Below are 27,630 nucleotides of genomic sequence, written 5' to 3' on the forward strand. Positions count from 1 at the left end.
GAGCCCTGGTAAAATTTCCAAAGTTCCATGTCCTCCTGAATTTTACCTGGTCATTTTGGGAAACAGTGAGACGTAATTTACCCCGAGTGCCATTTAGACATTGTGATTTTGACTTTAGGACTCCAAATTCATCTTTTTGATTAGCTAGAGAGTCCACTCAAAATGTAAATAATTCCAAGTCCCTCCAGGTTGGAGGAAAAGATGAAGGAAGGGAGGAAATACAGGTACTTCTTATCCACAAAGAAGGCAAACCAAGACAACTGGTTTTGTCCTGGCCCCTAGTCCAATCACCCTGGACAAATCATCTCCATTTGTTTTGATAACCCAAAAGTAGAGACACTCTTCCACTTTGTGAGGTAAACGTGTGCAGCTCAGCACTAGGATAATGACCAATAATATTTATTATTTAAATACTATGAACAGTTTAAATTCTGCTAAAGCAGATTTTTCCTCCTTTTTTAGAAGACGCCATTGACTTGGTACCTAGGTATTGGTGTTACTCATCTCCCTTAACTTTGGTCCAGCAGTTTGTTTTGCCTAAACTAATCTCAAGACCTGACCGCCTAGTTTGGGAATTCCAGGGTTGGCCTTAGTGTGGCTAGATGGTTGGGGTCCTGGGAGCCTGTTATGTGGCTGATGCTGGCAGAAAGATATTTTCTGGGTGGAGGACCTACTTTCACATCACTTCAGAGAAGTAACTTTGTCCACTGATACAGCTGGCCCTACAACTGGGTAGACGGGGTGATAAATAGTGGAACATAGAGGGTCTTGGCAATGTGGAGGGGCTCACTTTCTTCCCAAGTCCACAGTGGCAGGGAAAAAGCCATATCTCTCTGGGACACGGAAGTGACTTCCCGTCACAAGAGGCCTTGAGCAGCTCTGTCTGGCACAGTCAGCACACACTAGACCCTGCTTCCTCCGTTGGCCTATGCTCTTGGCTTTAGGAAGGGTTTTATCCTTTTCTGTAAAGTCCTGTCTGGCCAGTTTCGCACTCTGGAATCAAAACACTCTTCTCTTTCCCCTTGCCTTGGCGGTACCGCCCAACACCCGATCTCCACAGTAATTCCTTGCTGCCACTTATTTTCCTCCAGACACACCTTGCTTGACCTGCAGATCCAAGTGTGCTTTGCTGTATTGGGGGGCTTCCTAGAGAATGATGTGCAATCAGAGAATCCTAACTCAGGCCTGGGGTTTTGGGCTCTAGCACCCTCCTTGCCTCATCGTCTTACCTCCCCTCGGGATATCCACCCTCCAAACACCAGCTCCTTCAGAGTGCTCCCCTGCTGCCTCCTGCTGCCAGGCCTTGCTGGTGCCATCCCTGTTGCCTGGGGCACCCTGTGTCCATGCTCTGGCCACCCTGGAGTCTTGATGAAACACCGCTTCTTCTCGAAAGCCTTTCTTTTTTTTTTTTTTTTTTGAGACGGAGTCTCCCTCTGTCGCCCAGGCTGGAGTGCAGTGGCCGGATCTCAGCTCACTGCAAGCTCCGCCTCCCGGGTTCACGCCATTCTCCTGCCTCAGCCTCCCGAGTAGCTGGGACTACAGGCACCTCGCCCGGCTAGTTTTTTGTATTTTTTTAGTAGAGACGGGGTTTCACCGTGTTCGCCAGGATGGTCTCGATCTCCTGACCTTGTGATCCGCCCGTCTCGGCCTCCCAAAGTGCTGGGATTACAGGCTTGAGCCACCGCGCCCGGCCACCGAAAGCCTTTCTAATGCTAACTGGACAGGGCGGCTTCCTTGCTTCTTTGATGGGATGTATCTGATGTTGTTGGCGTCAAAGCTATTACAATTATTTGGGTACATATCAATCTTCCTCTTAAATTCTGATTCCCTGTATGGCACTGAGTAAGACTGCTGTTAATACTTTGTAGGTTTAAAGACATTTATTCAACTGACACTTGTCTTTAGTAGCCAGCCCATCTCTTCTTTCAGTGCTGCCTCTAGCCGAGAATGGCACCTCGGTCTCCAGACTGCCCAGGGTTCTCCCCTCACCTCACAGCCATTTAATCACTAAATAGATGTAATGCAAAGTTTCTCTGACATGTGTACCCAGATCTTCAGATGGAAGCAGAGATTCCAGCTGCCACTCCCCAGCCCTTTCTCTGTCACTGTTTAGGACCTGTGATGTCCCATGGCACAGAGCTGGGGCTACTGCTTTCAGGTGTGATACCTATCTTTTTAAAATTTTTAATCAGCGAATTTTAAGAAACATAGGACTTGTAAGCCCCAGAAGACAGAACCTCTAATGTTGACATTTCAGCCCCATGCTAGGTAGGGGTAGAAGGGATACTTTTGTGAATGAGAAAACATTCAGATTCTCAAAAATCCACACTCTGTGAGTTATTATTTGCTTTACCTACTCATGGTGGTTAAGAAAGCAGCAACAGGTAACACCTTCAGATTCATAAAGTCACAGGCAGTCTGGCTCATTTAAACTTGACATGTAGAATGGATTAGAAACCACTTTGATCTGGTCAGCCTGAGGCCACATGATTATATATTCAATCTTATGTCTCTAAGACCAAGGGCATTTTTTTTTCCTTTGAGAAGAGCACGGTCCCCTCAGAGGTGCTAAAATAAATCGCACATTTTTTTTTCATTATTTTCAGGAGTAGTGTTTGAATGATGGGGGAACCCTCAAGTAGCGAATTTGTTTTCACACACGTAGCAGCTTCAACTGCTGAGATCATGTTGCCTTGTTCAGCACCCATTCTAATCCACACTGAAAGGGTCACGGGAGTGTTGTTGGGTGGGGAGGGGTGGTGCAGCTCTGGGCCCCGGGGGTCTTGGGAGTGATCCATTTCTGGATGCCTGCATTGTGTGGGGTCTCGTCATTCACTCTGTCACTTGCTCTGACTTGAGTTCGCTCTCCAGATCGATTTCGTTTTCTGCCACTACGGTGAAGATCAAAGAGGGATCAAGAGATACAGAGGAAGGAAGCAGAGAAAGGAAGAGAAAGAGAGAGAGAGAAAAATTAGCAAGCAAAGCAGAAACAGTTTATGCAGGAAATACAGAAATCACTTCACCAGAATTGATTAAGAATGCATAGTTTAGGTACAGCCAGTGTGAAGAACAGTTCGGGATTGTGGAATCTGTATCATTCTGAGAATTTGCAGAGTCATACATCCTGGCTCATGAGGATTATAAAATTCTGTCCCTGGGGGGAGTGTTGCCTGCATCTGGTCCAAACCCTGACTTGACGGCATTCAGAGTAGAACAGGGCTAGTCCAGGGGCCACCACAGCAAGGTGGAGGCCAGAACAACAACCCATAATTCCCAGCTTCTTTTCGAGTGCATGTTTCTTTACCACACAGTGCACACCCCTTGTCTGTTTCCAGCCCTGTACTCCATAATCCCTGGGGACTCTCATCTCCTCAGTCCTGTCTTTGCCTCTCCCCTAGGACCTAGCACAGTGCCTGGTACAGAGTGATGCTCAATAAATACCTACTGAGTAAGCAAAGATGCTGGGTATACCTGAATGGGAATTCTGATAGTCTTAATCCAGCCTATTTTGGGAGAATAGGGTCATATGATGGAAACAGTTCCTCTTTACTACAAAATGACAGGGTGTTCTGTTGTATGCTAATGTAAGTCAGGGAAAAATATTAGTCAGGGAATAATTATTAATGTTGCCTACTTTCCAAAAATATGAATGAGAGAAACAAAACCACTTCCTAGTGAGGGGATTGGGTTGGGGCAGGAGATGTTTGTTGATCTTTTGCACGTTTCTGGCCCTCCATGGGTATGGTATGTATATTAACCCAGCTAATCCCCAAAGCAATCTTGAGGGCGGGAAACTGAGGCCAAAGAGTCTGAATATACTGATTAGGGACTCTCAGCTGGTAGAGTCTGCATTTGAATCTAGAACTTCCTAATTCCAAAGCCTGATTCTATCCAAAACACCTCATATCCTCCTTTACCTTCTCCTTCTACATGGCCCTTGCTTTGTTCTGCAGAGTGCTTTGCTTAGAACCCAGTCACAGCACTGTGCCTCGAGCCTGGGATTGGAGGAGGTGGCGACTGCGGCCACCAGCACTTGAGTTCCTCCATGCCTGGACCTTGTCTTTTCCATCTGACTTCCCTATGGAACTCTGCACAGGCATCCAGTCAACATTTTTTGAAACATTTTGTTAAAGCCATAAAATGCCCCCTCCTTCCCCATGCTAGGCTCTGACCCCAGCCACATCATAGGAAAAGGAAAAATTTCATCATATGAAAAGGAAAAGAATAAGCGTATTTTACTTCAAAGTTCTTCCTGGGATTTGCCTTAAGGGAATGTCCCCCTTGGGACAATGGGAGGAGATATGTCTGCGTACTGAATCAAGGCCATGTAGGAGAAAGGGATGAGGATAGCGCTCCAGTTTGCATGAAAAGTCATGAAAAGAAGATGGGTGGGACCAACTCCAAACTCCAATTTTTTTTTTTTTTGAGACAGAGTCTTGCTCTGCCACCCAGGTTGGAGTGCAGTGGCACAATCTCCGCTCACTGCTATCTCCGTCTCCTGGGTTCCAGCAATTCTCCTGCCTCCGCCTCCTGAGTACCTGGGATTACAGGTATGTGCCACCATGCCTGGATAATTTTTGTGTTTTTAGTAGAGACTGAGTTTCACCATGTTGGCCAGGCTGGTCTTGAACTCTGGAACTCAAGTGATCCACCTGCTTCTGCCTCCCAAAGTGCTGGGATTACAGGCGTGAGCCACTGTGCCAGGCTCTAATTCTTGACCTCACCTCTCCATCGTAAAGCAAATTCTCCCTTCTCTCTCCCTTCCTTCCCTGCCTATGTCTGTCACTGTGCCTCCTCTCATCGATGCTGGCCATAGATAAGTTTCTAAAACTGTGGTCCTTATAAGTCTTTTTCATTGAAATCACCTGGGTGTTGAGAGGTGGTTGCAGAGGGTGGTGGTGAAGTGGTTGGAAGCTTGTATTTTTACAAAGCTCAGTAGATGATTTATATAGACTATATCATTTTAAAATCATTGGCACATCTTCTAAAATATAAAGCTAGTCCAAACTCCTTATTTTATAATTGAGGCGAAGGATCTTATTCACAATCACAGAGTTGGTTAGGGGCAGAGCCAAGGCAAGATCTTACTCTGGGTCCCAGGAGCCAGTGAAGAGCTGTATCCTTTGCTTCATGCAGGCCAACTGTGCTGACCCCACAGCCCTTCCTATACAGCCCTAAATCATGAGTTGTCTCAGAAGATGTAGGGGATATGGCTGATGGCCACGTGAAGACTAGCAAGGTCACTCAGCTCTGGGCACCAGCACCAAACTAGTTTCCTGAATTAGCAAATTGCCAAAGCTGGTTTTGAGCCTGGACACATGCTATTCCTTTAGTAAGTTCGGCAACCCATCTATGGACTGAAGTAAAATTGGTATTTAACAAAGTACTGGGCCCATAAGTTTCTTTTGGGATCCAAACGTCTTATTGCCAAAAGGGGCATTGATATTCTTTTTTCCCCCAACCCTCGTGTGTCTGTTAAATTTCTGCTCCCATCCCCTTCAGAGTGCTCCTGCCACACTTTCACCCTTGCTTGCTCCGCTCGGATCCCGCCAGTGTTGGGGAGCTCAGTATCTTTATAACAACCCATTAGGCTTTCTTACTTTTGCAGGTGGGAATCTTGTTACTCCACGTCCCGTCCTTCAGACACTCAATCTGGAATGTGTCCATCTCCACATTATCCTGGGAAGAGACAGGAAGAAGGGAGTGGGAAGAAGGAGGCGGGGGTGGTGGTAGGGTTTTTTCCTAGCAAAACCAACTCAAGTTCCACACGTGTCTGTCCTCAGCTGAGATTTTCCACCCATGGGCCTCCAAGGGCAAGCTTGAAGGTAGGGGAAAGATACACACTGAATTCATATTCCCTTCTCATACTCTGGAGAAGGGCAAGGGCTGTGTGTAAGAAGGGGTTTGGGCAACTATCTCTGAAGGGAAGACTGTAAGCATTGACTCCTTTTTCAGAGCAGTGCTTCTCAAACCAGGACAAGCAGTCAGCATCTCCTAGAGGGCTTGTTAAAACACAGGTGGCCGGGCTTCTCCCCTAGAGTTTCTGGTTCAGTGGGGCTGGCTTACCCAAGCATTTGCATTTCTAACAAGTTCCCAGTGATGCTGAGACTGAGGACCCCTCTTTGAGAACCATTCCTTGGAAGCAGTGGTCCTTTAGTTTGGCTGCACCAATCACTGGTCCCAGTCCCACAAAGTCTGCTTTAACTCATCTCAGGTGAGAGCTGGGAGGTGATTTTTTTTTTAAGCTAACAATGTGATTCCTAGAACTACTGCTTCAGGGGGTGGGAGAGTGAGGGGAACCCATGTGTTCGTTTTTTTATTTTTTGAGACAGAGTTTTGCTCTTGTCACCCAGGCTGAAGTGCAATGGCACAATCTCGGCTCACTGCAACCTCCGCCTCTCAGATTCAAGCGATTCTCTTGCCTCAGCCTCCCGGGTAGCTGGGATTACAGGCGTCCGCCACCACACCCGGCTATTTTTTTATTATTTAGTAGTGATAAGGTTTTGCCATATTGGCCAGGCTGGTCCTGAGATCAGGTGATCAACCCACCTGGGCCTCCCAAAGTGCTGGGATGACAGGCGTGAGCCGCTGCGCTTGGCCCCATCTGCTACTTTTCAACTGTCTACTTCCTTTCCTGGTATCCCACTCCACTCCCCTCTATAAGCCGATGAACTTTGTTACAGTTCTCAGCCTTGATTATAGAGCTGTATAGATCCATATTTTAAAAATTAAAACCAGCTCATGCTCTGATTAAAAAAAAAAAAAAACAAATTTTTGTGCCACTTTCAGAGTGTGAGACCGCCTGGGACACATGCTTTGGAATTTCTGGAGCATTTGAGAAGTTGATGGGCAGCTAGGAAATTCTGTGCTGGAACGATGACAAGTGCTGGCAGCCCATCTGCCCTGGGGAGGGTGCAGGTTTGGAGAGTTTCTGTGGCCTGCTCACTACCCTTTCCCAGGCAGGGCTCTGCACCTTCAGCACTTTGTAGCCTGTGTCACAGCTGACGAGTACTTGGTCTTTGAAGGAATACTTGGCTTGGGAGGGCTCGATTTTCCCATGGACAGGAGGTTGTAGCTCTGGGCACTCATTTCCTGGTGGGAAGCAAATGAAAGAACAGCAGGTGAGAAAATGAGAATTCTGACCTTAAAGGGCCAGTCCCTAGAAAGCAAGGCCTGATGAAGGTGAATAAAACATGGAACTGGGTATTGGAGGCATGGATCTTCCAGGCCCTTCAAGAGACTAATTCTGGAGCCATGAATAGGGCAGTTTCCAACTTGGACCACCACATCCTTACTTGTGGAATGAAATGGTTGACCAGATGATTTCAGTAAAACTCAGGATTGGGAGGAATGTTAAATGTCATTAAATCCAGTCCTTGTCTGATGCTTCTCTTACAACATCCTCCGCAGTACACACCAAACATACTGCTCAGCTAGGAGCCCCATCAGGTCCAAACCTGCATCCCTCCTCCCTCAGCCACTACCAGCATCCTTCCTCCCTCAGCCACCACCCCTGGGAGGGCTAAGCATGGCGGCTCAGGGACACAGGGACACAGTGACAGGGAGCTTAACGCCTCCCTAACCTGTACCTTTCAGGCTCAGACTCTGCTGATTACATGAACATTGTTTTCCTTCTTAGCTGAAATTTGCACCCCTGTAATTTTTACTCATTTGTCCTCTCGGGCCACCAAGGATGACCCAAATTGCTCTTTCTTCCCAAGGCCCTTCTTCAAAGCATTAGAAAGGCTGTGATCATATGCCTCTGAGTCCTCTCCTCGAAAAGCTAAATCTGACAGGCTCTTCAGGCCTGGGCCTATCCCTGACACTTTTTCTAAGACAAACTCTCCTTTGTTAAGATCCTGTCTACTCTCCCCCATCTGAGCAGTGTACGTGATAATGTAGGCAGGGCCAGAGTTTTAGCCTATGAACTGGTTAGTCATGCCCAGCTGTGATCTTTTGTCACTGATGTTCACCCTCTCCTTCCTTGAGTTCCTACAGACCAGTTACTGTAGGTTGAATGGCTTGATCAAGGTTTGGGCCAGGACTGACTGACTTGGGGGACGGGGGCATGAGATCCATGGGCTTTGCCGATGGGGGACCCAGAAGGAGGCAAAGCACCATAGTGAAACATTCTGGGCTACAGGCCCATATCCAAATTCTAACCCTAGACTTGGAGAAGGCTGGAGCTGAGAAGGCCCTCCTCCCCAAGTCTATTGAATCACTGTGTGAGGTATAGAGTTCAGGAAGCAAGATTTCTTTTTCTTTAATCTCTCTGTGTGATACTGAAGTACATGTTTTGAAAACCACCTGTCTAGTCCACCCAACATTATTGCTGCCCTTGCCCCCATTTTATAGATGGAAAACTGAGTCAGGAAAGAGCACGTGCCTTGGTCCCCAGCTGCTCAACTGGGAGTCCCATCAGGTCCCCAGAGGAGACCCAAGCCTGCACCCCTCCTCCCTCAGCCACTGCTTCTGCAAGGGCTAAGCACAGCAGCTCAGTGTAACCTGGGAGGGAAGAGGTTACCTGCAGCCCTGTATGAGAGCCTCCAGCCCCGGTTCTCTCCTGAGTTGTCACTATGGAACAGGATCAGGACACTGTGGCTCTGGGTGCTGATGGGTTCTGGGGCTTTCTCTCCACAGAAAGGCCCCAGAACTTTTGGACCAACTTTGATCTGCAAAATATGAGAGAGAGAAAGAGAGGGTTCCATCTGAGCAGCCAACATGGCCTCTGCAGGTAATACCTCTCCACTGCACTCTGGGTTTTCTGGAAGCTTCCATATGAACCCTTGATATTCACTTAGGTTTTTAATGAGCTGTACCATTCACCAAATGGTTTCATCTTCATTCTCTCTTTTATAATTTACAATGACTCTTGAAGTGGACAAGGCAGGTTAATAATCCTCTACTTAACTATTTACAATAGCAAAGGTATACAACCAAATCAAATGCCCATCAGTGATAGACTGGCATTGATATGGCACATATACACTGTGGAATACTATGCAGCCATACAAAAGGATTAATTCATGATCTTTGCAGAGACATGGATGAAGCTGGAAGTCATCATTCTCAGCAAACTAACACAGGAAAAGAAAACCAAACACCACATATTCTCACTCATAAGTGGAAGTTGAACAATGAGAACACATGGACACAGGGGGGGAACATCACACACTGGGGCCTGTCAGGGGGTGTCGGGGCAAGGGGAGGGAGTGCATTAGGACAAGTACCAATGCACGTGGGGCTTAAAACCTAGGTGACATATTGATGGGTGCAGCAAACCACCATGGCACAGGTATACCTATGTAACAAACCTGCATGTTCTGCATGTGTATCCCAGTACTTAAATTGAAAAAAAAAATTTTCTGCTTAAAGATGAACATATTGTGGCTCAGATAAGGGCTGAGTGCTGTCTGGTGCGTAAAACAGAGATGATCTCTGCTGTCAAAAATGGTGCATAAAGCAGAGACGATCTCTGCTGTCAAAAAACCTGCAGTCTAGTTGGGGGAGACTAACAACAAATAATAAACAAAATAATTATAGGGTGTCATAAGGGTAATAAAAATAATCAGGATGATATGCATATATAATAGAAATATATGCTATATTTTTATAATTGATGTAGTAAAATCTATGTAACCTATAGAAATAATCATTCCTATAATGGTGATATAATAGATAATAACTTTAATTAGGTGATCAAGGCCAGGGCTTTCCCTTAGGTAGCACTGGGAATCTGAGATGCATAGGGTGAGTATGAGCTTATTTGAAGAGAAGGGAAGAATACTTTCTAGGGAGAGAAAACTGCATATGTACAGATCAAGGCCAAGGGTGGTAAAGAGCTTGCCTAGTGTTAGGAATAGGCAGGAAGCCAGGCCGGTTGGGCAGTGGGAGTGCCATGGCACGAGGTTGGACAACAGACAAAGGCCAAGTTGTGCTGAGAAATTTAGGTTTAATTTAAAGTGCAAACTCAATCGAATCTAGCTTTTATAAAGATCACCCTCAATGCTATGGGAGAACAACTTGTGTAGGGCAAGAGTGGAAGCAAAACAAAACAAAACAAAACAAAACAAAAACCCCGTTGGGAAGTTTTGCAGCTGAGCAGGAGGGAGGTGATGAGTTTGCAGTAGGTTGGGGGCAGTAGGGAAGAGAAGGCAATAGGCTCTATTATCTGATCCAGATTCCCCACCATTCATTCCTGGTTCTTTTCTATGTCTTTAATGCACTTTTCTCCCATCTTTGAGGGCCATGACTCGTTACCAATCATTTGATGACCTCTACAATCCCAAGTGACATCTTTGTCCTGTCCTTATTGAGGAGAGGGGGAAACAAATGAAGCCCCAAGAGGTTGCATGCTTGGATGAGGCTCCCATGTGTAGCTCCTGAGACACTATGGCAGGCAGAATTCTAGATTGAAGGTTGAGCTTCACCCCTGGAGTTACTTTGTGATGATGTTATGTTAAATGGCAAAAGGGATTTTGCAGGTGTATTAAAGTTATTCATTAGTTGACCTAAAGTGAGGGAGATTATCTGGGTGGGCTTAACCCAATCACACGAGCCCATTCCACACAATTTCCTTCTGCTGGTAGCAGCAGCAGAAGTCAGGGAGATTTGAAGTGTGACAAGAATTTGATGGAAGGGACTGTCTCTGGTGTCAGGAACCAGTGTGAAAGTATCTAAGCACAGCTTCTAGAGCTGAGAGCGACCACTGGCTGACAGCTAGGAAGAAGAAGGGGATTTTAGTCTTACATCTGCAAGGAACTGAATTCTGCCAAGAACTTCAATGATCTTGGAAGTTGATTCCTCTCCAGAGTCTCTAGATAAGAGCTCCATCAGCTGACACCTTGATTTCAGTTTCATGAGACCCTGAACAAAGAATCCCATTGTGCTCACTGGGACTTCTGACCGACACAATGCTGGGATAAGAAATTGGCATTGTTTTAAGCTGTTATGTTTGTGGCACTTTGCTAACACAGCAAAATAGAAAACCCGTGGCCTATGCTTCCTGCTGTCACCCTCCAGCCAAGCTGCCTCTTAGCCTCTGTATCCAAGTAGGGGACAGGCCAGGCTCTAAGTTCTAGAGTTTTCTTTTGTGTCCTCTCAGGCTTTTCTGCCTCTCTCACTGTTGACAGCTTTCTCCTGGGCAGTCTCATTTTCTGGCTCTTTCTGACCTCTTTTGTGGGTTCCTCTTCCTCCATCTAGGTCTCATAATCTATTGTGTTCTGGCTTCCTTTTTATTTTTTTCTAGGACATCCCATTTCCACAGTTTAAATCAGTACCCCTTTAAACATTTAACGGCACCCATCTTTATCCCCAGCTCAGTGTCTCTTCTGAGCTAGACCCTAATATTCAGCTCTACTTGGATGTTTTGGCTGTTCACTCTGTAAGAATTGCTGGTTTTACTTTCCACACATCTCAAAAATATCTCCCCATTATCCCAGGCATGGCTCAAATTCTTAATTATAATGTTGAAATAACCACAAATAGAGTAGTTATTTGCCTGTGGTATTTCTTCCATCTTTATTTGCCTTCGACATAGCCTTTCCCCGTAAGTGGGCCCAGCAGCATAATTTGTGGAGTCTGGGGCAAAATGAAAATACGGGGCCCCTTATTTAAAACAAATTAAAAATTTCATACATTCTTCTTTGCCTTGGTAGTTGGCTAAAAAAATAAACAGAAGAAACATAGTTTCATATGTTTATTATACCAAGCATGAGGCCCTTCTGTGCACAGGGCCCTATGTGACAGCATGGGATGCATGCTCATGAGACTGGGCATGCCAGCAAGAGACCTTTCTAAAATGCAGATTCAACCTTAAGACTCTCCTCCTCAAGCCTCCCTAATGGCCAGGGGGGTCATTTCAGATCTGAGATTCCTGGAATAGATCTAATTAAGATGGTAGATATTATTTTAAATAATGCCTTTTTGAGAAACTAGCTGCTTGGCTCTCTATCCTGGGAGAAGAAGGTGAAGATTCCGCCATATCAATTTTCCCAACTCAGCCAAGATTTTCCAGCATCTCCAGGACAAGTGTTCATTGCAGGCTCACCTTGATGTAGTCATAGGGGCAGGGCACCTCAGGATGGTCCTCAATGTCAAATATGTCCTCAAACTGCAGGTTGACCATGAAACCCTCCTCCAGCTCGATGGTATAGAGGCATTCAGAGCTCTTGGGGTAAGGGTTTGGGAAGTCAGGGCTGGTGATCACCCCAGTCCTTTGAGTGAAGAGGTTGTCACTGCACTCCACTGTTGGAAACATAGCAGAGAAGATGGCACATCACAACCACGGCCACAGCAAGCCTTGCTTATCTGTTACTATATGATTTTCCTGATGGTCCCAAGCAGTAGACAGGGAAGGTATCAGCATCTCCATTTTACAGATGGGAAAAATGAAGCTCAATGAAAGGAAATGATTTATCCAAGGTCTCATGTCTAACAATTTACCGAGTTGAGACTCAAACACAGATTTTCTAATTGTCTGTCCAGGACTGTTTACCCTGTGTGAAGATCCTTCTCATCAGATCCTCTGGTTTGGGGGTCAGGGAGAGGGATCTGAGAGGGAAGGGTTTCGAGATGGAGTGGTCAGAGGGATGCCTGGACCTCTGTGATCCTGCCCTCCCTCCACCCAGAACTTCAGGAGATCCCTCATCTCCTACAGGCCCTTGACACACACCTCACTTTCTAGCCCCTGTCTTTGTTTTGTTTTTCTTTATGGTGCTAGTCACTGTGTTCAATTAAATGTAGCCTTAAGCTTCCTTCTTACTTTTTATTTTATTTTATTTTATTGAGTCAGGACCTTACTCTGTCACCTAGGTTGGAGTGCAGTGGTGCCGTCTCGGCCTACTGCAACCTCTGCCTCGTGGACTCAAGTGATCCTCCCACCTCAGTCTCCTGAATAGCTGGGACTACAGGAACGTGCCACCATACCTGGCTGATTTTTGTAGTTTTTCTAGAGATGGGGCCTTGCTATGTGGCCCAGGCTGATCTCAAATTCCTAGACTCAAGCCATCTGCCCACCTTGGCCTCCCAAAGTGCTGAGATGACAGGTGTGAGCCACCTTGCCTGGCCTTCTTACATATTGTAAATTCAGCCTGAATGGTTCTGCATACATGGTGAACAGTAACCTAATTGGATTTTTAAGTAGACTGCAATCTACTCTTCCACTGTAATTTTAAAAATAAAATCCTAAGCCCTCCACTGACCTAATGGGCCTCCCGAGGCAAAAGGATCTCCAGAAAAACCTTAAAATGGAATTCCTGGCCATGATGGAGTGGTAGGTTACACACTCCTTCTATATCCCTGTTTCTCTGCAGTTTGGACACAACAAGTGACCAGCATTAATGTTAAATAGAGATCATGAGAGTGAGAAAACAGACTACTCGTGGCAATAAAATACCAAATTGTAAATGATGAAGGACCTAAGGCCATGCCAGGCAAGGGTTAAGTCATGCATCCCCCGCACTGAAAGCAGAAACTATGTTCTAACGATGCTACAAAGTTTTTCTTTTTCTCCAGCAGCTGAACAAGCACTGGCCTTGCAATAAGTGATATGAAAACAATTTTCAGCTCTACCAGATGCCAACTGGCTGATCCCCACCCTGTTCCACAAGCCATAACTATGGCTTTGAATGAAGAAGACATTGATTTCAGTCACTTTCTCTTGATAAGAGACTTCTGACCATGGCCTGGTTCTGGCCAGTTTACAGAGGCTGCACACTTGAATGTCTCCTGTCCTGAAAAGATATTTGGACCGTAACTGTAATACATTTAATGTGAAGTCTCCATCCCAAAATGAACATGGATCATATGTTGCATGCATGTTTGTTCAATATGCATGTGTCAGGACCACTGTCATAAATATTCATAGCTCGTCCTGTAACCTGTTGAATATGTTTAGCCAACCTGTTCAGCATAAAGCTCCTACCTCAATCCCTCCTCCTTTCAAGTGCCTGTCTCTGGTCTTGGCTGGAGGTGGTGCTTCCCAGACTATGAGGATGGCCACCTGCTGTAAGACTTTATAAGGAATAAAATCTCCTCTCTTTTTCCAAACTTACAGATTTGAAATCTTGACTTTTAAGTTAACAGTACCAATCACAGAGTTTTGGCCAGTCACGGGTGGCCATCTGTTCAAACTACATTCGAACAAGGCAAATACCAAGCTATAAGTAATTTGGCTGTTTCTGTACCTGATGTCCATTTGCTGTCCATCACTTTTCTTCTACTTCCCATAAATCTTATCCAGCATGAGCAACCCTGGAGTTGCTCTGAACATGTTCTGGTGGTGGTAGGGTGGGTGGAGGGGAGGATTCTCAAATTGTTCTTTGCTCAGTTAAACTCTGTCAAATTTAATTTGTCTCAAGTTTTTCTTTTAACAGCTCCTTAACTTTATGTTTATTTTCTTGCTCCCACTGGACTATAAGCTCTGTGAGTGCAGGAATTCTGCTTTGTTCCCCACTGCATTTACTGCACCCAAGAATCCACTGTCCTGGGAACCTAGACATGACTTTAGCCCTGCTAAGGAACCTTGATTTGTCACTAAGACTTTACCCTTGGGCCAGTTCATCCTAGATCTGGGATGTCAATGTTTCTACGCCCTTGTTCATTCTGCTGATTTGCAAATGAGAAAACTGTGGTTCTGAAAAAGGGGGCATGACTAACTTGAAGTTTCACAGCTATGAGCTGCAGGACAAGGTGAAGATAGAAGTCTCCTGAGTTCCCAACTGTTTTCATTTTTTACCCCAAGCATTCTCATGGGGGCGATCTTGCCCTCAAGAAAGCTAAAATTCCTTCTTGGTGGGGAAGGTCTTACTTTTTAAATGCACAATATACAGATAGACATACAGTACATAAACAGATGTATAGTATACCTGTGGTGTTAAAATTTCATGGGGGAGAGAGGAACTATTAGGAAAATGATATTTTAAAAAGCTCCTGCTGACGTGTGAAAATGAAGAAAATGAGTTAGAAAGCTTGCTCTGCCCTAAGCATTCTTGGCCCTAACTGTACTCAACACATAGTAGATACTCAGTAAAAACTCAACTGAATAAAAACAACAGAAAACATACACTCTGTAAGAAAAATCCTGCACGTGCCTGTTCTTTTGGTTTTAGATTGCTTTATACTGATGTGTTATATAGGGTTTTATTCAGAAGCAAATAGCAGCTTTTGAAGGAGGAAGAAAAAAAACTTTTGTCTCCAGACTTGCCCTCCTCCAGTGATCCCTCACTCAGCTTCCAAGTGAGATTTCAAGCATAGATGCTAATCCTGACTACACTAATCTACTGGCTGTTCCCTGAAACATTGCAAGTTCTTTCACACCTCTGATTGTTTGCAGAAGCTGTTCTCTCCACCTGGAAGGCCCTTCTTCTCCTTATTCTTTCATCTCTGTCAAGGGTCACAACTCTGGGAGGTGTTTGACTGCACAGGTCTGATTGTGCTACGTCCATACTTCCATTACGTAAATGTAATGGAAACATTACTGTTAAAATAGAGACGATAAGACACTTCGCCATTTGCTTACGTGGCCATTACCCTACTAGCCCAAGAGCTCCTCCTAGAAAGTGGCTAAACCCTTCCATTTCTCCATCCCTCTCTAAGCACAACTACAGCATAGTACGTATGTTGATGAGAGATGAAAACAAAGATAGAAGGAATGGGAAGTTTTCTGGCTGTTTCTGTTTGCCTCTTTCCTCTCTCTCTTATTCCCTTTGGACTGAGGTCTCTCTATTGCAGGGGAACTTAGGGGCCATGGAAAAGAAGAGAAAAAGGAGTTGCTGGGTAAAGCATAATTCATGGCTCAAAGAGAAAGAACTGGGAAACCCAAATTTTCCCCTAACTTGAGCAGACCAATTGCCTACAATAGGATAAGACACAGCAACCTATATAGCAAAAATGGTGCCCAGAAGGAAAGATGGCCAAATAGTCTAGAGCTTCTCTCCTTTGGGAACGCAAGTTTGGGTTTCCAGGCTGGGTGGACATTTCTGCATCTTCATCCATGTGGGGTCTGAGGTGCATCATTGACTTCATTTTTACTTGTTCCTACTGCATATCTGTCTTTCTCTGAGCCATATCTAAGGTTATTGAGGATGTGGCCTATAAGGGCAATGCACAGAATCATTAGTAGTCTCTACCTCGGCAGGTCCTGTTGTCTGTGTGGAGGATGTAGCCGAAGCGGCAGGAGCAGTAGTAGCCGCCAATGTAGTTGTGGCAGTAGTGGTCACAGGACAGCTCCTCGTCCTCCCTCTCCTTGCACTCGTCCACATCTGTAGGACAGGTAAAGCCTCTCCATCAATACATGCATGATGATGAAGACTATAGCCAACATTTATAGAGCACTTGATATGGGCCACTCACTATGTTGGGAGATTCATGCATTCTCTCATTTAATCCTCACATACAGCCCAGAGGTAGCCATTATCTTCACTTTACAGACTAGGAAACTGGAACTCAGAGAGGTTAGGCAACTTACCCAAGGTCACAAAGAACCAAGTTCAAACCCAGGCAACCTGACTTCTGGTGGGACCACTATCCTCTAACAGTTATAATAATAATAATCATGTATGGGATAACAACCTCATGAAGTATTACACATTTGTTACTACGCATTCTGTTACTATTCACATTCTATGGAGGATGAAATGGAGACATAGAGGCATTAATGAACTTAGAGTCACACAGATACTAAGTGGCAGACCCGGGATTTAAATCCAGACAAGCTGGGTACAGAGCTTGTGCTCTTAACTTCTACCTCATGCTTTCTTTCTTTCTGCCCCTAATGTGGGTCAAGCCCTGTCCTAGGCATTTGAATGTACATTTCCCCAAGAGGGATAAACAAATGGCCAATAAGCACATGAAAAAGTGTTCAACACTGCTAGCCATTAAGGGAATGTAATTTAAACCACAATCAGGTACCACTACACACCCACCAGAGTGATTAAAATTTTTAAAAATTGACAACATCTAATGTTGGTGCAGATGTGGAGCAGCCAGAACTCTCGTACATTGGGGGACAGATAAAAAGTGGTACATTTGCTTTGGAAAAGGTCTGGCAGTGTCTCATAAAGCTAAACATATACTTATCCTCTGACCCAGCAATTCTTCTTTTATATATTTACTCAAAAGAATTGAAAACATATGTTTGCAAAAAGACTTGTACAAGAAAGTTCATAAAAACTTTATTAGTGAGAGCCAAAAAATGGGTAGATCCCAAGTAGCCATCAATGAGAGAATGGGTAAACATACTTTAGTATATTTGTACAATGGAAAATTACTCTGCCGGCAAAAGGAGCAAATTACTGATGCATGCAACACACGAATGAACTTCAAAAACATGATGCTGAGTAAAAGAATCCTCATCCCCAAAATATATTCTCTACGTGTTCATTTAAATGAAGTTTTAGAAGAGGCAAGAATTAATCTATAGCAGAAAAAAAAAAATGAAAAACAATTGCTTCCTCTAAGGGAAGTGAGAGCAGAGATTGACTGGGTGGGGACACAAAGGAACCCTCTGGACTGGTGGTAAAGTTCAATGTCTTGTTAGAGGTTTGGGTTACACACAAATAAAGATTTTTCAAAATTCAACAAATGTGTACATGAGATATGTGTATTTCATTTTATGTCAATTTTACACTAAGAGAAAAAATACTGTGAACAAATATTGAACTCTAGCAAGATAATATGCATGCTGAATTATTTAGGAAAAAGTGTACTGATGTCTGCAATTTACGTTAAAACACTTTGTAAAAGATGAATTGCTGGATGGATAGAGGATAGATGGATGGATAGATATGTGATAGAGCAAATGCAGTAAGACATTAATGGTAGAATCTATGTGGTGCATAATCCATGTGGTGCATACACAGATTTCCATCGTAAAGGAGAGGGCACAGGACAGTTTTCATCTTCGGAGAGAGAGAGAGACCTGAGGATGAGTCGGTTCTCCAACTTACCCACAGCCATGTAGTGGGCATCAAAGCCTGTGAATCGCTCCTCATTGGAGAAATCTGACCGGAAAGTGATGGACATGAAGGAGCCAGGGGAGAGGACCACCTCCTGGCCGGGAGTCTGCTCTGTGTCTGTGGTCTCCCTGCCACAGAAGGTTGCCAGCACCTGGTCCTCAGTTTCTACCTTTGAGGTCAAAGACAAAGGGAACAAGATGAGCAGTTTCCCAGCTAGGCTTCTTTTCTTATCTTTAAAAGAAAAAGGAAGAGGCCACCCAAGAGTAGGTTAGTCAGCCTGAGAAACCCAAAGAAAGGAGGTTAAGGATTCTTGAGAAAAGATGCATTACAGGTTAAGTCAATGTGGACATCTGATCAGTTTCATTCATCTTATTTAGTTCCATTAGAAGTAACTTGATATTTGTTGTTCCTGTCAATAACCAAAAGGCTTATGTATTAAAAATAACTCAATATGAAAGTTTTAAAAAAGTTAGATGACCTCACAGACAGATTCTCTGTGCAACAGGAACTTACCACCTTTCCAAAGAATGGAAACTGTATACACAATATAAGTCATTCATTGATATCCAAGGTGTGCCTACTGCTGAGCAAAGCATGAGATGGAGGTGATGAGAGATAGTCAGACACAGTTCTGTGCACAGGACAGCAGTGTTGAGGTTGAGAAACACAGACACAGGCAGGTATTATTCAGTGTGACAAGTGCTTTCATACAAGCAGAAGCACTGCATATACACTCAAAACAGGCAAACAATCTACATTAGAATATAAGCTACAGGAGAGAAGGACTTATTTTCTTTAGAGATGTGTCTTCAGTTCATGGAACAGGACCTGGCACATAGTAGTTATCCAATAAACATTTGTTTACAAGAACTAAAAGTACAAGCCCCATTCTGTGAACAGTGAGTAGCCAGGGAGTCTGTGGGGATTGTAGGAGGAGATGTACTTGGAAGGATACATGGAAAGTAAATTATGGTTGACCTTGAATGCCATTAATTCTGTGAGTAAGTGGAAGACACTGAAAACTTTTAAGCAGGAAAGTCATGTAGTGAACATTAATGTTTAATAGGCAGTCTTAATATAGAACTATTTATTGGAATCATCCAAAAATAGTTTGAGTGTGTATCTCTGTGTGTACATGTTTGTGTTAAGACTTAGATGCAAAAAACATGCCTGTTTTCTAAAAGAATTCCCTTCTTTGGAAGAGCTAGAGGCTCTGTGCGAATTCAGAGATCCAAGCAAAGATCCTAAACTGGTGGCTTAAAGCTGAATTTATGTGAGACAGGAGTTTGGGAAGCTTCGTATGATAGCTAGTTGGTATATTTATTTGAGTATGAATTCTTGACGTACCTATTCAATTATCTTATACCTCATTCAATTCTTATAAGTTGTATTTGTGTTTGCAACCTCTGGACTAATATTTTAGCCAAGATGTATGAAAAAAATCTCTTACCAAGAATGATTCCTGCTGCCTTTCAAAGTCATTAAAGAAAAGTTCTCAAAGGCTGCCTATCTCTAGTAGCTTCTAATGAATTCATTGTTTTGTTCATTAGCTTAGCATGTCAGAAATATCTTGACATTTGACACTTCTGTTTTGAAACTAATGGTTTATTTATTTAAAATAAGTGAGAGTTTTAAAGAAAAACAATTTGCCCTGGCAACAAAACACAAGTACAATTAATCACTAACTTTGGGAATTGAAGTGTAAACAGAAGATGAGATCATGGCTTTGCTATTTATTCCTCTTCTCTGCAGATACCAGCCGAACTCACACCAGTCTTGTTACTGTAGAATGTGCCTATCTGCACACAGCTGAAATGTCACTTTCTTGAACCCCCAGCTGCTGTATTATTTTGTCTGACTCAGTTTTCCAGATAGCCAAAGGTTTATCTAACTATAATTAAAAATTTTCTTTTTGGTGTAGCACTTTTTTAAAAAGTTCTTTAAAGAAGTACCCACTTTCTCTAGTGAAACATGCTAACCCTTTCTTGGTGATCCAGGGACATTGTTATGAATGTCAGCCATTGTGATACTACATTAAAGTGATAATCTTGGGGATATGGAGTTGTGTAATGTCGCTTGACCTGCATTAAACATTGCTGGACTATAAAGCCTTGAAATTCTGAAATCTTCTTTATGTAGTGTTTTATTTCTTGTCTTTTTATCAGCCTATTCACTGTACTTTTCTGTCTGCTTATTTTTAATATGTTGTGAATTAGAAACCAGTTAAACTGCTCTTGCTAGAACTTAATAAAAAAAGGCTAAATAGATTTAGAATGAGGGCTTGGGAAAGGGATTCTTCTGTAAGTAACTGCATGAACTAGAGTACACCATCTTTGTGACCTCTGCTTTGGAGTAATATGATATTTAGGAACCTGGCAGTTGGAGGTCCTGGGTCCTGTTCCTGACACTGCCATATCCTGCATTTTGGGCCATCTCCTTTCTAGCTCTCAGTTATCCACCTGTAAACACAGGGGTTTAGACTAGCTGAGCTCTAGATTCCTTTCCAGTTCGGGCATAGTAGTCATCATAGTCTAACAGAATTCTAACAAATCATCATAGTCATATATTATATAAACCAACCAGAAGATGGTAAGCAGGAATTTTAACAGTCAGATTACTGCCTGTTGATGAACTTGAACTTGTTAATAATGAATAGTCATGCCTTGGGCATTAACAGTTCCAGCTACACAGCCTTCTTTCTGTAACTTGGTATCCCCAAAGCCTCTTGGGTTTTGCAATGACTGGGACGTGAACTTTTCAATGAACCCACTGGTCATTTGGATTAGGGAGATACTACTGAGGGTCTGTGATAAATGACCTCCCTCCTTGTAACGTCTGGGCTTAAGGATCTTTTCGTAATGGCAGATAAATGGTTATCACCTGCAGAGCCACAGTATTCCAGAGACCAGGAAGCATGCCCCAGCTGAGGCCCATGGGAAAATCTGAGCCATACATCCTTTTAGAAGCAGAGAAGAGAAGGCCAGTAGCCTGGGGCCCTGGGAATTCAGCCTGTAGCTCAGAATAGAGTCCTGGAATATCAGAGCTGGGCAGGACCTTTAAGAGCTATTTCTATCTGCCTCCTTCTATAGGAAACAGAGGTCAAGAGAGGGGAAGTGACTTGCTCAAGACTGGAGAGATAACACGAACATTTTCTGATATCAGTTTTGCTTTAGGAACTATTCTGAGATGAGAGAAAAGAACCCACCAACCCAGAGAGTACATGACTAAAGACACAGACACTTGGCCAAACAATTTTCCTGGCTCAAAGGGCTCTTGAAACCTTATCTCGGGTGCATGGACTGTCTCTTAGAGAGGATGTAGCTCACTGACAGCTCCAGTCATAACTTAAACAGAGGGGTCACTGGCCCTGGTTAACATTTGCATCCTCTGCTGTGGAGTATGGAGTTCTATGAAGATCATTTACCTCTGAGTATAGGCGGATTGAGACCTAGCTTCTATTTGGACTGTCCGTCTCAGAGGTCATCACATCAACATGATGGAGAGACCTTATCAAGTGAAGACAAAACATTCATAATAATAGAGACCCACGTGGTTGAGAATCATAAACTCTTCATTTTTCTATTTCTTCTTGTGGGCAACTGTGTCCTTACAGACTTGTTATTTAGGACACCAACATGTGGCTGTATGTCCTCAATTTGTTTTCTTTGAACTCAATTCACCAAATATGTGTGTACTAAGTTCTGTCTACATTTTAATGTGAAGGATGCCAAAATTATTTATTTGTTATACAAGCTTAATAAGCAAGTTCCCTGCCTCAGGAATGTAGAAGAATAAGATAAGTACTCAAAGGTATATGTGTTGGGGTATTGTCAGGGTATGGTAAGTGCAATCAAAGATAGGCTGCCCTGGGGGTTTAAGAAATGGAAAAGATTGCATCCAGCTGAGGGGAATCAGAAACCATTTAGGGAGAAGAGAATAATCTTTGAGCTGGAGACTGAAACATGAATATAATTTAGGCAGGTAGAAATCGTGGATGGATGATAGGGGGTGGGTAGAGTATGTAGGGAGAGGAAATAGTGAAGGCCTGGGATATTCAAATCTCAACTGCTCCTCCCCACTACCCATTGCCTGGCATCAGAAAGGGGCTCTGTTGAGGACAGAGAGCTGGGAAGGCAGATCTGAAAAGGAGAAGCCAAGAGGCTTTGGTTTCCATGGGTTTCCTACCTCAGCAGAAACAGCACAAACCTCCTAGGCAAAACTATGGCAAGGCAGCAGGGGTTGACCAAATTTTTGTGGAAGGACAGATACTCTATGGAAGAACAGCTACTCTCACTCTGTATGGTTGTTCTCTGCATGTCCATGAATTCATTACATCAGCTTAACAAATGCATTAACGGCTACCAACTGGCTCCTCGAAGCAGTGTATAGAGAAAGCAGCCCAGGAGGGATTGCTCTCCTTTTATAGATGAGGAAATTGAAGCCCAGATAATTTGAACAAATTGGGCAAAGTGACTGGTGGATCTAGTGAGTGGAGAATGAATCTCATGATAAATGAATCTAGTGAGTGGTGGCTTTAGGTCCACAGTTGCAACATCCTGATTCCCTAGCCAGTACTCCTCTAAGACACTAGGCAAATAAAGGCTGTCTTATAACCCAAATGCCTCGTGGCTTTGTTTGTCAGTGTTCCCGAGCTATCTCCTGGAGCCTTTCTGAAATCTGCTCAGGGCCCTTGAGGAGCGTTGCAGACCTAATTTAGGCAGACATTTAGGGAGTATGCTGGATTACCCTGTTGCCAGTTTAGTTACTCTGGGAGTTACGTTCCCTAGACTTTCTTTCCCTGTATAATTCCAGATTAGAGTTGGCCAAAAGAGGAATTTGTGCAAGTTGGGACGGCAATAGTCATCACTCACTGAAGCTTGTTTTGTAATCACATACAGAGAAAGAAAGGTGTAGATGTGTCCAATACATCCTCACTTGCTCTCACGTTCCTCTACTCTGAACCCAGCTCTTCTTTATAACTGCTGGCTCTGATGACCAACAGTGGCCCATGCCTATCACCAGATGCTTTCAGGTGAAACCACAGAGGTGGTAGCTGCTTACAGCCAACAACTTCTCAGAGACCCGTTTCCATGAGCCTCCCCTTCATAGCTGCACTTTGGCCCCTTAGGTAGAATTGACTTATCAGATTCTCTTGCAGATGCAAGTATTTCCACCCATGCTAGGGCTTTAAAAGAACTGCTTGGTGACGACCTTTTCTGTAATCCTCTAACTCCCCATTCCCAACTTTCACTTGCCCAACTCCTTCTATAATTACATGAGTTCTAATACCCATAAATATGCATTATCTCATATTACTCATAAAGACTTTGCCTTCCTGATTGAAGTCTGACTGATATAGTTATTGATACCAGAAGTAGAATGCTGCAGTAACAGAAAACTAGAATATGTGGCTTCAGTTTTGGGATTGGCTAGCAAGTAAATATTAGAAAAACAGTGAAGAGACTGCTATAGGAGTATAAAACAGACCACTTGAGTAATGCAGTGGTGAATCAATTGGCAAAACTTGTCTGCGGCAACTTAGAAGGTAGAAAAGTGTATGTAATGGGCTAAGTGTGGTGCCTCACACCTTTAATCCCAGAAATTTGGGAGGCCTAGGTGAGAGGATCACTTGAGCCCAGGAGTTCAAGAGCAGCCTAGGCAACATAGCAAGACCCTGTCTCTACAAAAAGTGCAAAAATTAGCCAGGTGTGGTGGTGTGGTACGTGCCTGTAGTCCCAGCTACCCTGGAGGTTGGGGTGGGAGGATCGTTTGAGCTTGGGAGGTTGAAGATGCGGTGAGCCAAGATTATGCCACTACACTCCAGCCTGGGCAACAGAGGACAGAGAAAGACCCTGTCTAAGAAAAAAAAGAAAGAAAGAAAGAAAGAAAAAGAAAACTGTATGTAATGAACTTGCATATCTGGCTAAGGAAATCTTTAGACAGAATGTTGAAAGTGTCAGTATGTTCTTCTAGTTGTATATGGCAACGTACTTCAGGAAGAAGTAAGTCTCCAATACGTGAGCAGAACTTAGAGGAAACATAGAGCGCCCAGAACTAGCTGGGTTGGCAAACAGTCTATCCACTAGTAAAAGATTTTAAGGCTGGGTGCAGTGGCTCCCTCCTATAATCCCAGTACTTTGGGAGGCCGAGGTGGGTGGATCACGAGGTCAGGAGTTCGAGACCAGCCTGGCCAACATGGTGAAGCCCTATCTCTACTAAAAATACAAAAATTAGCTGGGTGTGGTGGTGGGTGCCTGTAGTCCCAGCTACTCGGGAGACTGAGGCAGAAGAATTGCTTGAACCTGGGAGGAGGAGGTTGCAGTGAGCTGAGATCATGCCATTGCACTCCAGCCTGGGCAACAGAGCAAGACTCTGTCTCAAAAAAAAAAAAAAAAAAAAAGAAAGATTTTAAAACCAAAAATGGCTTCAGGGTAAATGTCAAATCAATGGTGTGGCTGTAAGAATCATTTGTCAAGACCTAGACTATTTAAGGCAGTACCTAGTACTACCTATCAGCCAGACCACAAGGCACCTAAGAATCTTAAGAACATTGTTCTGTAGCACCCTGACATGCCCTTCAAAGTAGGAAGGTCTATTTTGAAAAGAACTGTGGATATGTTTTTCATCTAGTGGAGTGAACTATATTCTGCTACATAGGAGACCCAAAAAGATTTTAAGGGAGCTATATCAGCTCGGACTAGAAATGACTGTGGCAATTCAAAATGAAAAGAGGCTCCTGAGCTTCAGGTTTCTATGTACAGGAAGTGAGCCAAATAGACTACTCAGCTGCAAACATGGGCCATTTCTTATAGAAAGGAAAGAACGTCTTAGAAGGCAAAGCTAAGAAGCCAGAGGCAGAGTCAAGATCAGAAGCAAGAGCCACTCTCATCACTCCCAGAGAGCAGTGGACTGGGGATCTACTCTCACCACTCCCAGGAAGCAGAAGTGGGCTCTAATCAAGGAATATTCTTGGTATCTGGAGTCGGCAACGTGTGCCTGGCTAAATTTCAGAAATACTATGGAGCAGTAATTGCTATAAGCCTCCCATTTTTTTCATTTTTCAATGGAAATTCTATTGTGGTTATCTTATTCTTCTCTCACCAAGACAAGGAGATATTGAGCATGTGGAGAGAAAATAACTTTTCTTTTGGGTTCAGAGATCTCTAAATCCAGAGGAGATATACTTCAAGAGCTATATCTTTGTTTGTCATCTGACTCTAGACCTGATTTAGATCATGAGGTCCTGGAGTTCAAGCCTGACCTGCTAATAGGATAAAACTTTGAGAGAAGGGGCAAACGTGCATTTCACGTATGCAAAGAACATGAATTATTTTGTCCCTAGGATAGATTATAATATATTGTTTGCAAAAATTATTCACAATAATCTCTTCCATTTCTGCACACAGACAATTTTTGCAATATAACTTCACCACTCATTGATTGACCTAACTTGCTTTGATAATAAGTATACAACACGTTTAAAGCAGTATACTATTTCCAAACTTAGGCCTCAAGGGGCCTTGTAGCTATTAACAAAGATTCTTTGCTTAGCCAAACTTTAGTCAGCTTCTGAAACATCTCCTCGGCTCATCTGTATACTTCCTTGTAAAACTCAGTTTTAGCAAAATATTTGCTGAATCAGTGTAGCAAGAATGCCCCATCTCTGAAATCTTTACACCCTAGAGATTGAATTGGGATCTTCATCCTCCACCATCCCCCAGGTGCTGTCTGATCATCTTGGCCTGTCATCAGCAAGAATCCTGTTAGGTCATTTTAGCTAGAACCCCCCTTACCCCTGATGTTTCCTCTTAGTAATTTAACATCCGCTGACCTCCACCCTGCTCCCTGGCTTTAAATCCCCACTTGCCCATGCTATACTCAAAATTGAACCCAATCTCTCTCCCTCACTGCAAAATCCCATTGTCGTGGTCCCTATAGTTTTTGTCCTGGTCCTGAATAAAGTCTGCCTTACCACACTTTAACAAGTATAATTGAATAATTTTTTCTTTAATACTTACATATGTGGAATACTGCCCTGAGGCAACTGTGTGAAGAAGCCCTGTGAGGCCTACTGGAGAATCAGTGGCCACAGAGGGCAGAGATGAACCGTCTGATTAAAATCTCTAGACCAATTCACTGGCATTCACCATTAGCCATGAGATGAGCAACTCAGGCCATCTTTGATCTTCCAGCTTCAGACATGCCTCTGAGCAACTGTAGCTGCATGAACGACCTCAGGCTAATCCAGCAAAAAGACCATCTCATTGGGCCCAGCTCAAACGCCTGACCACAGAATCATAAGCAAACAAAATGGATGTTGTTTTAGCTACTAACTATTGGAGTATTTTATCATACAGCAATAGATAACTTTTATAGCAAGTAAGAAAGTGATTTGGGACAAAGAATAGGCTGATGTTTGTAAACTGAAATTTGGAGAATCACAATCTCACGGGTTCCTGGGGCCTCAAAAGTCACCTAGTCTAACCTATTATCTTTTTACCACACCCTTAGTGAATATCATACCACCTTTTCACTATCAGCTGCAGGGATGAGAAACTCAGTATCTTCCAAGATAGATCAGGCTGTTTGGATTATCCTGGACTTTGAAAGCTACTCGGGAGGCTGAGGCAGGAGAATGGTGTAAACCCGGGAGGCGGAGCTTGCAGTGAGCTGAGATCCGGCCACTGCACTCCAGCCTGGGCGACAGAGTGAGACTCCGTCTCAAAAAAAAAAAAAAAGAAAAAAAAAAAAAAAGAAGTTATCTCTTGGCTCCATATCTGGGAATATAACCTAGGGAAAAATATTCCAAATGTGGAAAAAAACTTTTATAAACAGAGATATTTATAGCAGTCATATAATAATAGAATATTGGAAATACTATAAATATCCCATTCTAGAGAAATAGTTAAATTAGTATTAACTTCTAAACACAAGGCAGTCATGAATTATCACACTCATGGAGAGTTTATACAATATGTAAATATTCTTAGGAGGCGATACTAAGTGAAAAAGCAGAAAAAATAGTATATATGGTATAATTATACCTATGTTGAAAGTATGCATTGAAAATAAGAAGGAGAAGGAATTAGAGTGACTCTTAGCAATGGTTAGTGGAACTATAGGTAATTTTTCTTCTTCCTCTCTTTTTACATTTAAAAAGACACTTGAGCTCAAAGCTGCTTCTCTCTAGCTTTCAACCCATGGTATAAAATCGGTTAATTCAAGTCAACAAACAAGGGGGGTACACAGGAGGAGCAACTAAACCAGCCTGGAAATGCAGGGTCATGCATCTGCTGTCACCCGCCTCCCCTCGAGTCGTCCCTTCATCACAGAACATGGTGTGGGTGCTCCTCAGCACTCTGTCACCCCCTCTCATTTCTCTAGCCCTTGGGTCTCAACAGAGTTGAAAAAGAGATCTTTGCTTCATAAACAATAAGGTGAAAAGTAAAATTCTGAGAAAACATCAAGAAACTCAGAATACCTAAAAGTCACATATGACAGTGTATGGCAGCGAGGGTCTCATGTCAGGGGACAGTTTTTGTGACTGTGAAGTCCAAGGAGTGAGTAGGTAGGTGTAAGTGGATGGCTAAGGGGAGACAGAAGAGTTTCTTAGTCCAGAGTTCATGAAGACCTAAAGGAAAGGAAAGAGAGAGAGAAAAAAAAAGAGAAGAAA

At 43.5% G+C, this 27,630-nt stretch overlaps 1 protein-coding gene across 3 annotated transcripts in view; it reads right to left on the reverse strand.

Moving 5' to 3' along the window:
• MASP1 (mannan binding lectin serine peptidase 1) overlaps positions 1-27,630 on the reverse strand; it is a 75,279-nt gene that overhangs the window by 27,223 nt on the left and 20,426 nt on the right. For 2 of the 3 annotated variants that reach the window (XM_033213024.1, XM_033213022.1), the window contains exons 3-8: positions 17,949-18,126; positions 16,131-16,262; positions 12,050-12,246; positions 8,525-8,672; positions 6,974-7,092; positions 5,601-5,679 (exon numbers count right to left, since the gene is read on the reverse strand). In XM_033213024.1, the coding sequence (XP_033068915.1) occupies positions 5,601-5,679; positions 6,974-7,092; positions 8,525-8,672; positions 12,050-12,246; positions 16,131-16,262; positions 17,949-18,126 (853 nt within the window). Of the gene's footprint in view, positions 1-1,865; positions 2,892-5,600; positions 5,680-6,973; positions 7,093-8,524; positions 8,673-12,049; positions 12,247-16,130; positions 16,263-17,948; positions 18,127-27,630 lie in introns of those variants that run through there. The other variant, XM_033213025.1, reaches the window with a different exon arrangement.

Source organism: Trachypithecus francoisi, unplaced genomic scaffold, assembly GCF_009764315.1.
Source record: "Trachypithecus francoisi isolate TF-2019V2 unplaced genomic scaffold, Tfra_2.0 Lachesis_group0, whole genome shotgun sequence".
Lineage (NCBI taxonomy): Eukaryota > Metazoa > Chordata > Mammalia > Primates > Cercopithecidae > Trachypithecus > Trachypithecus francoisi.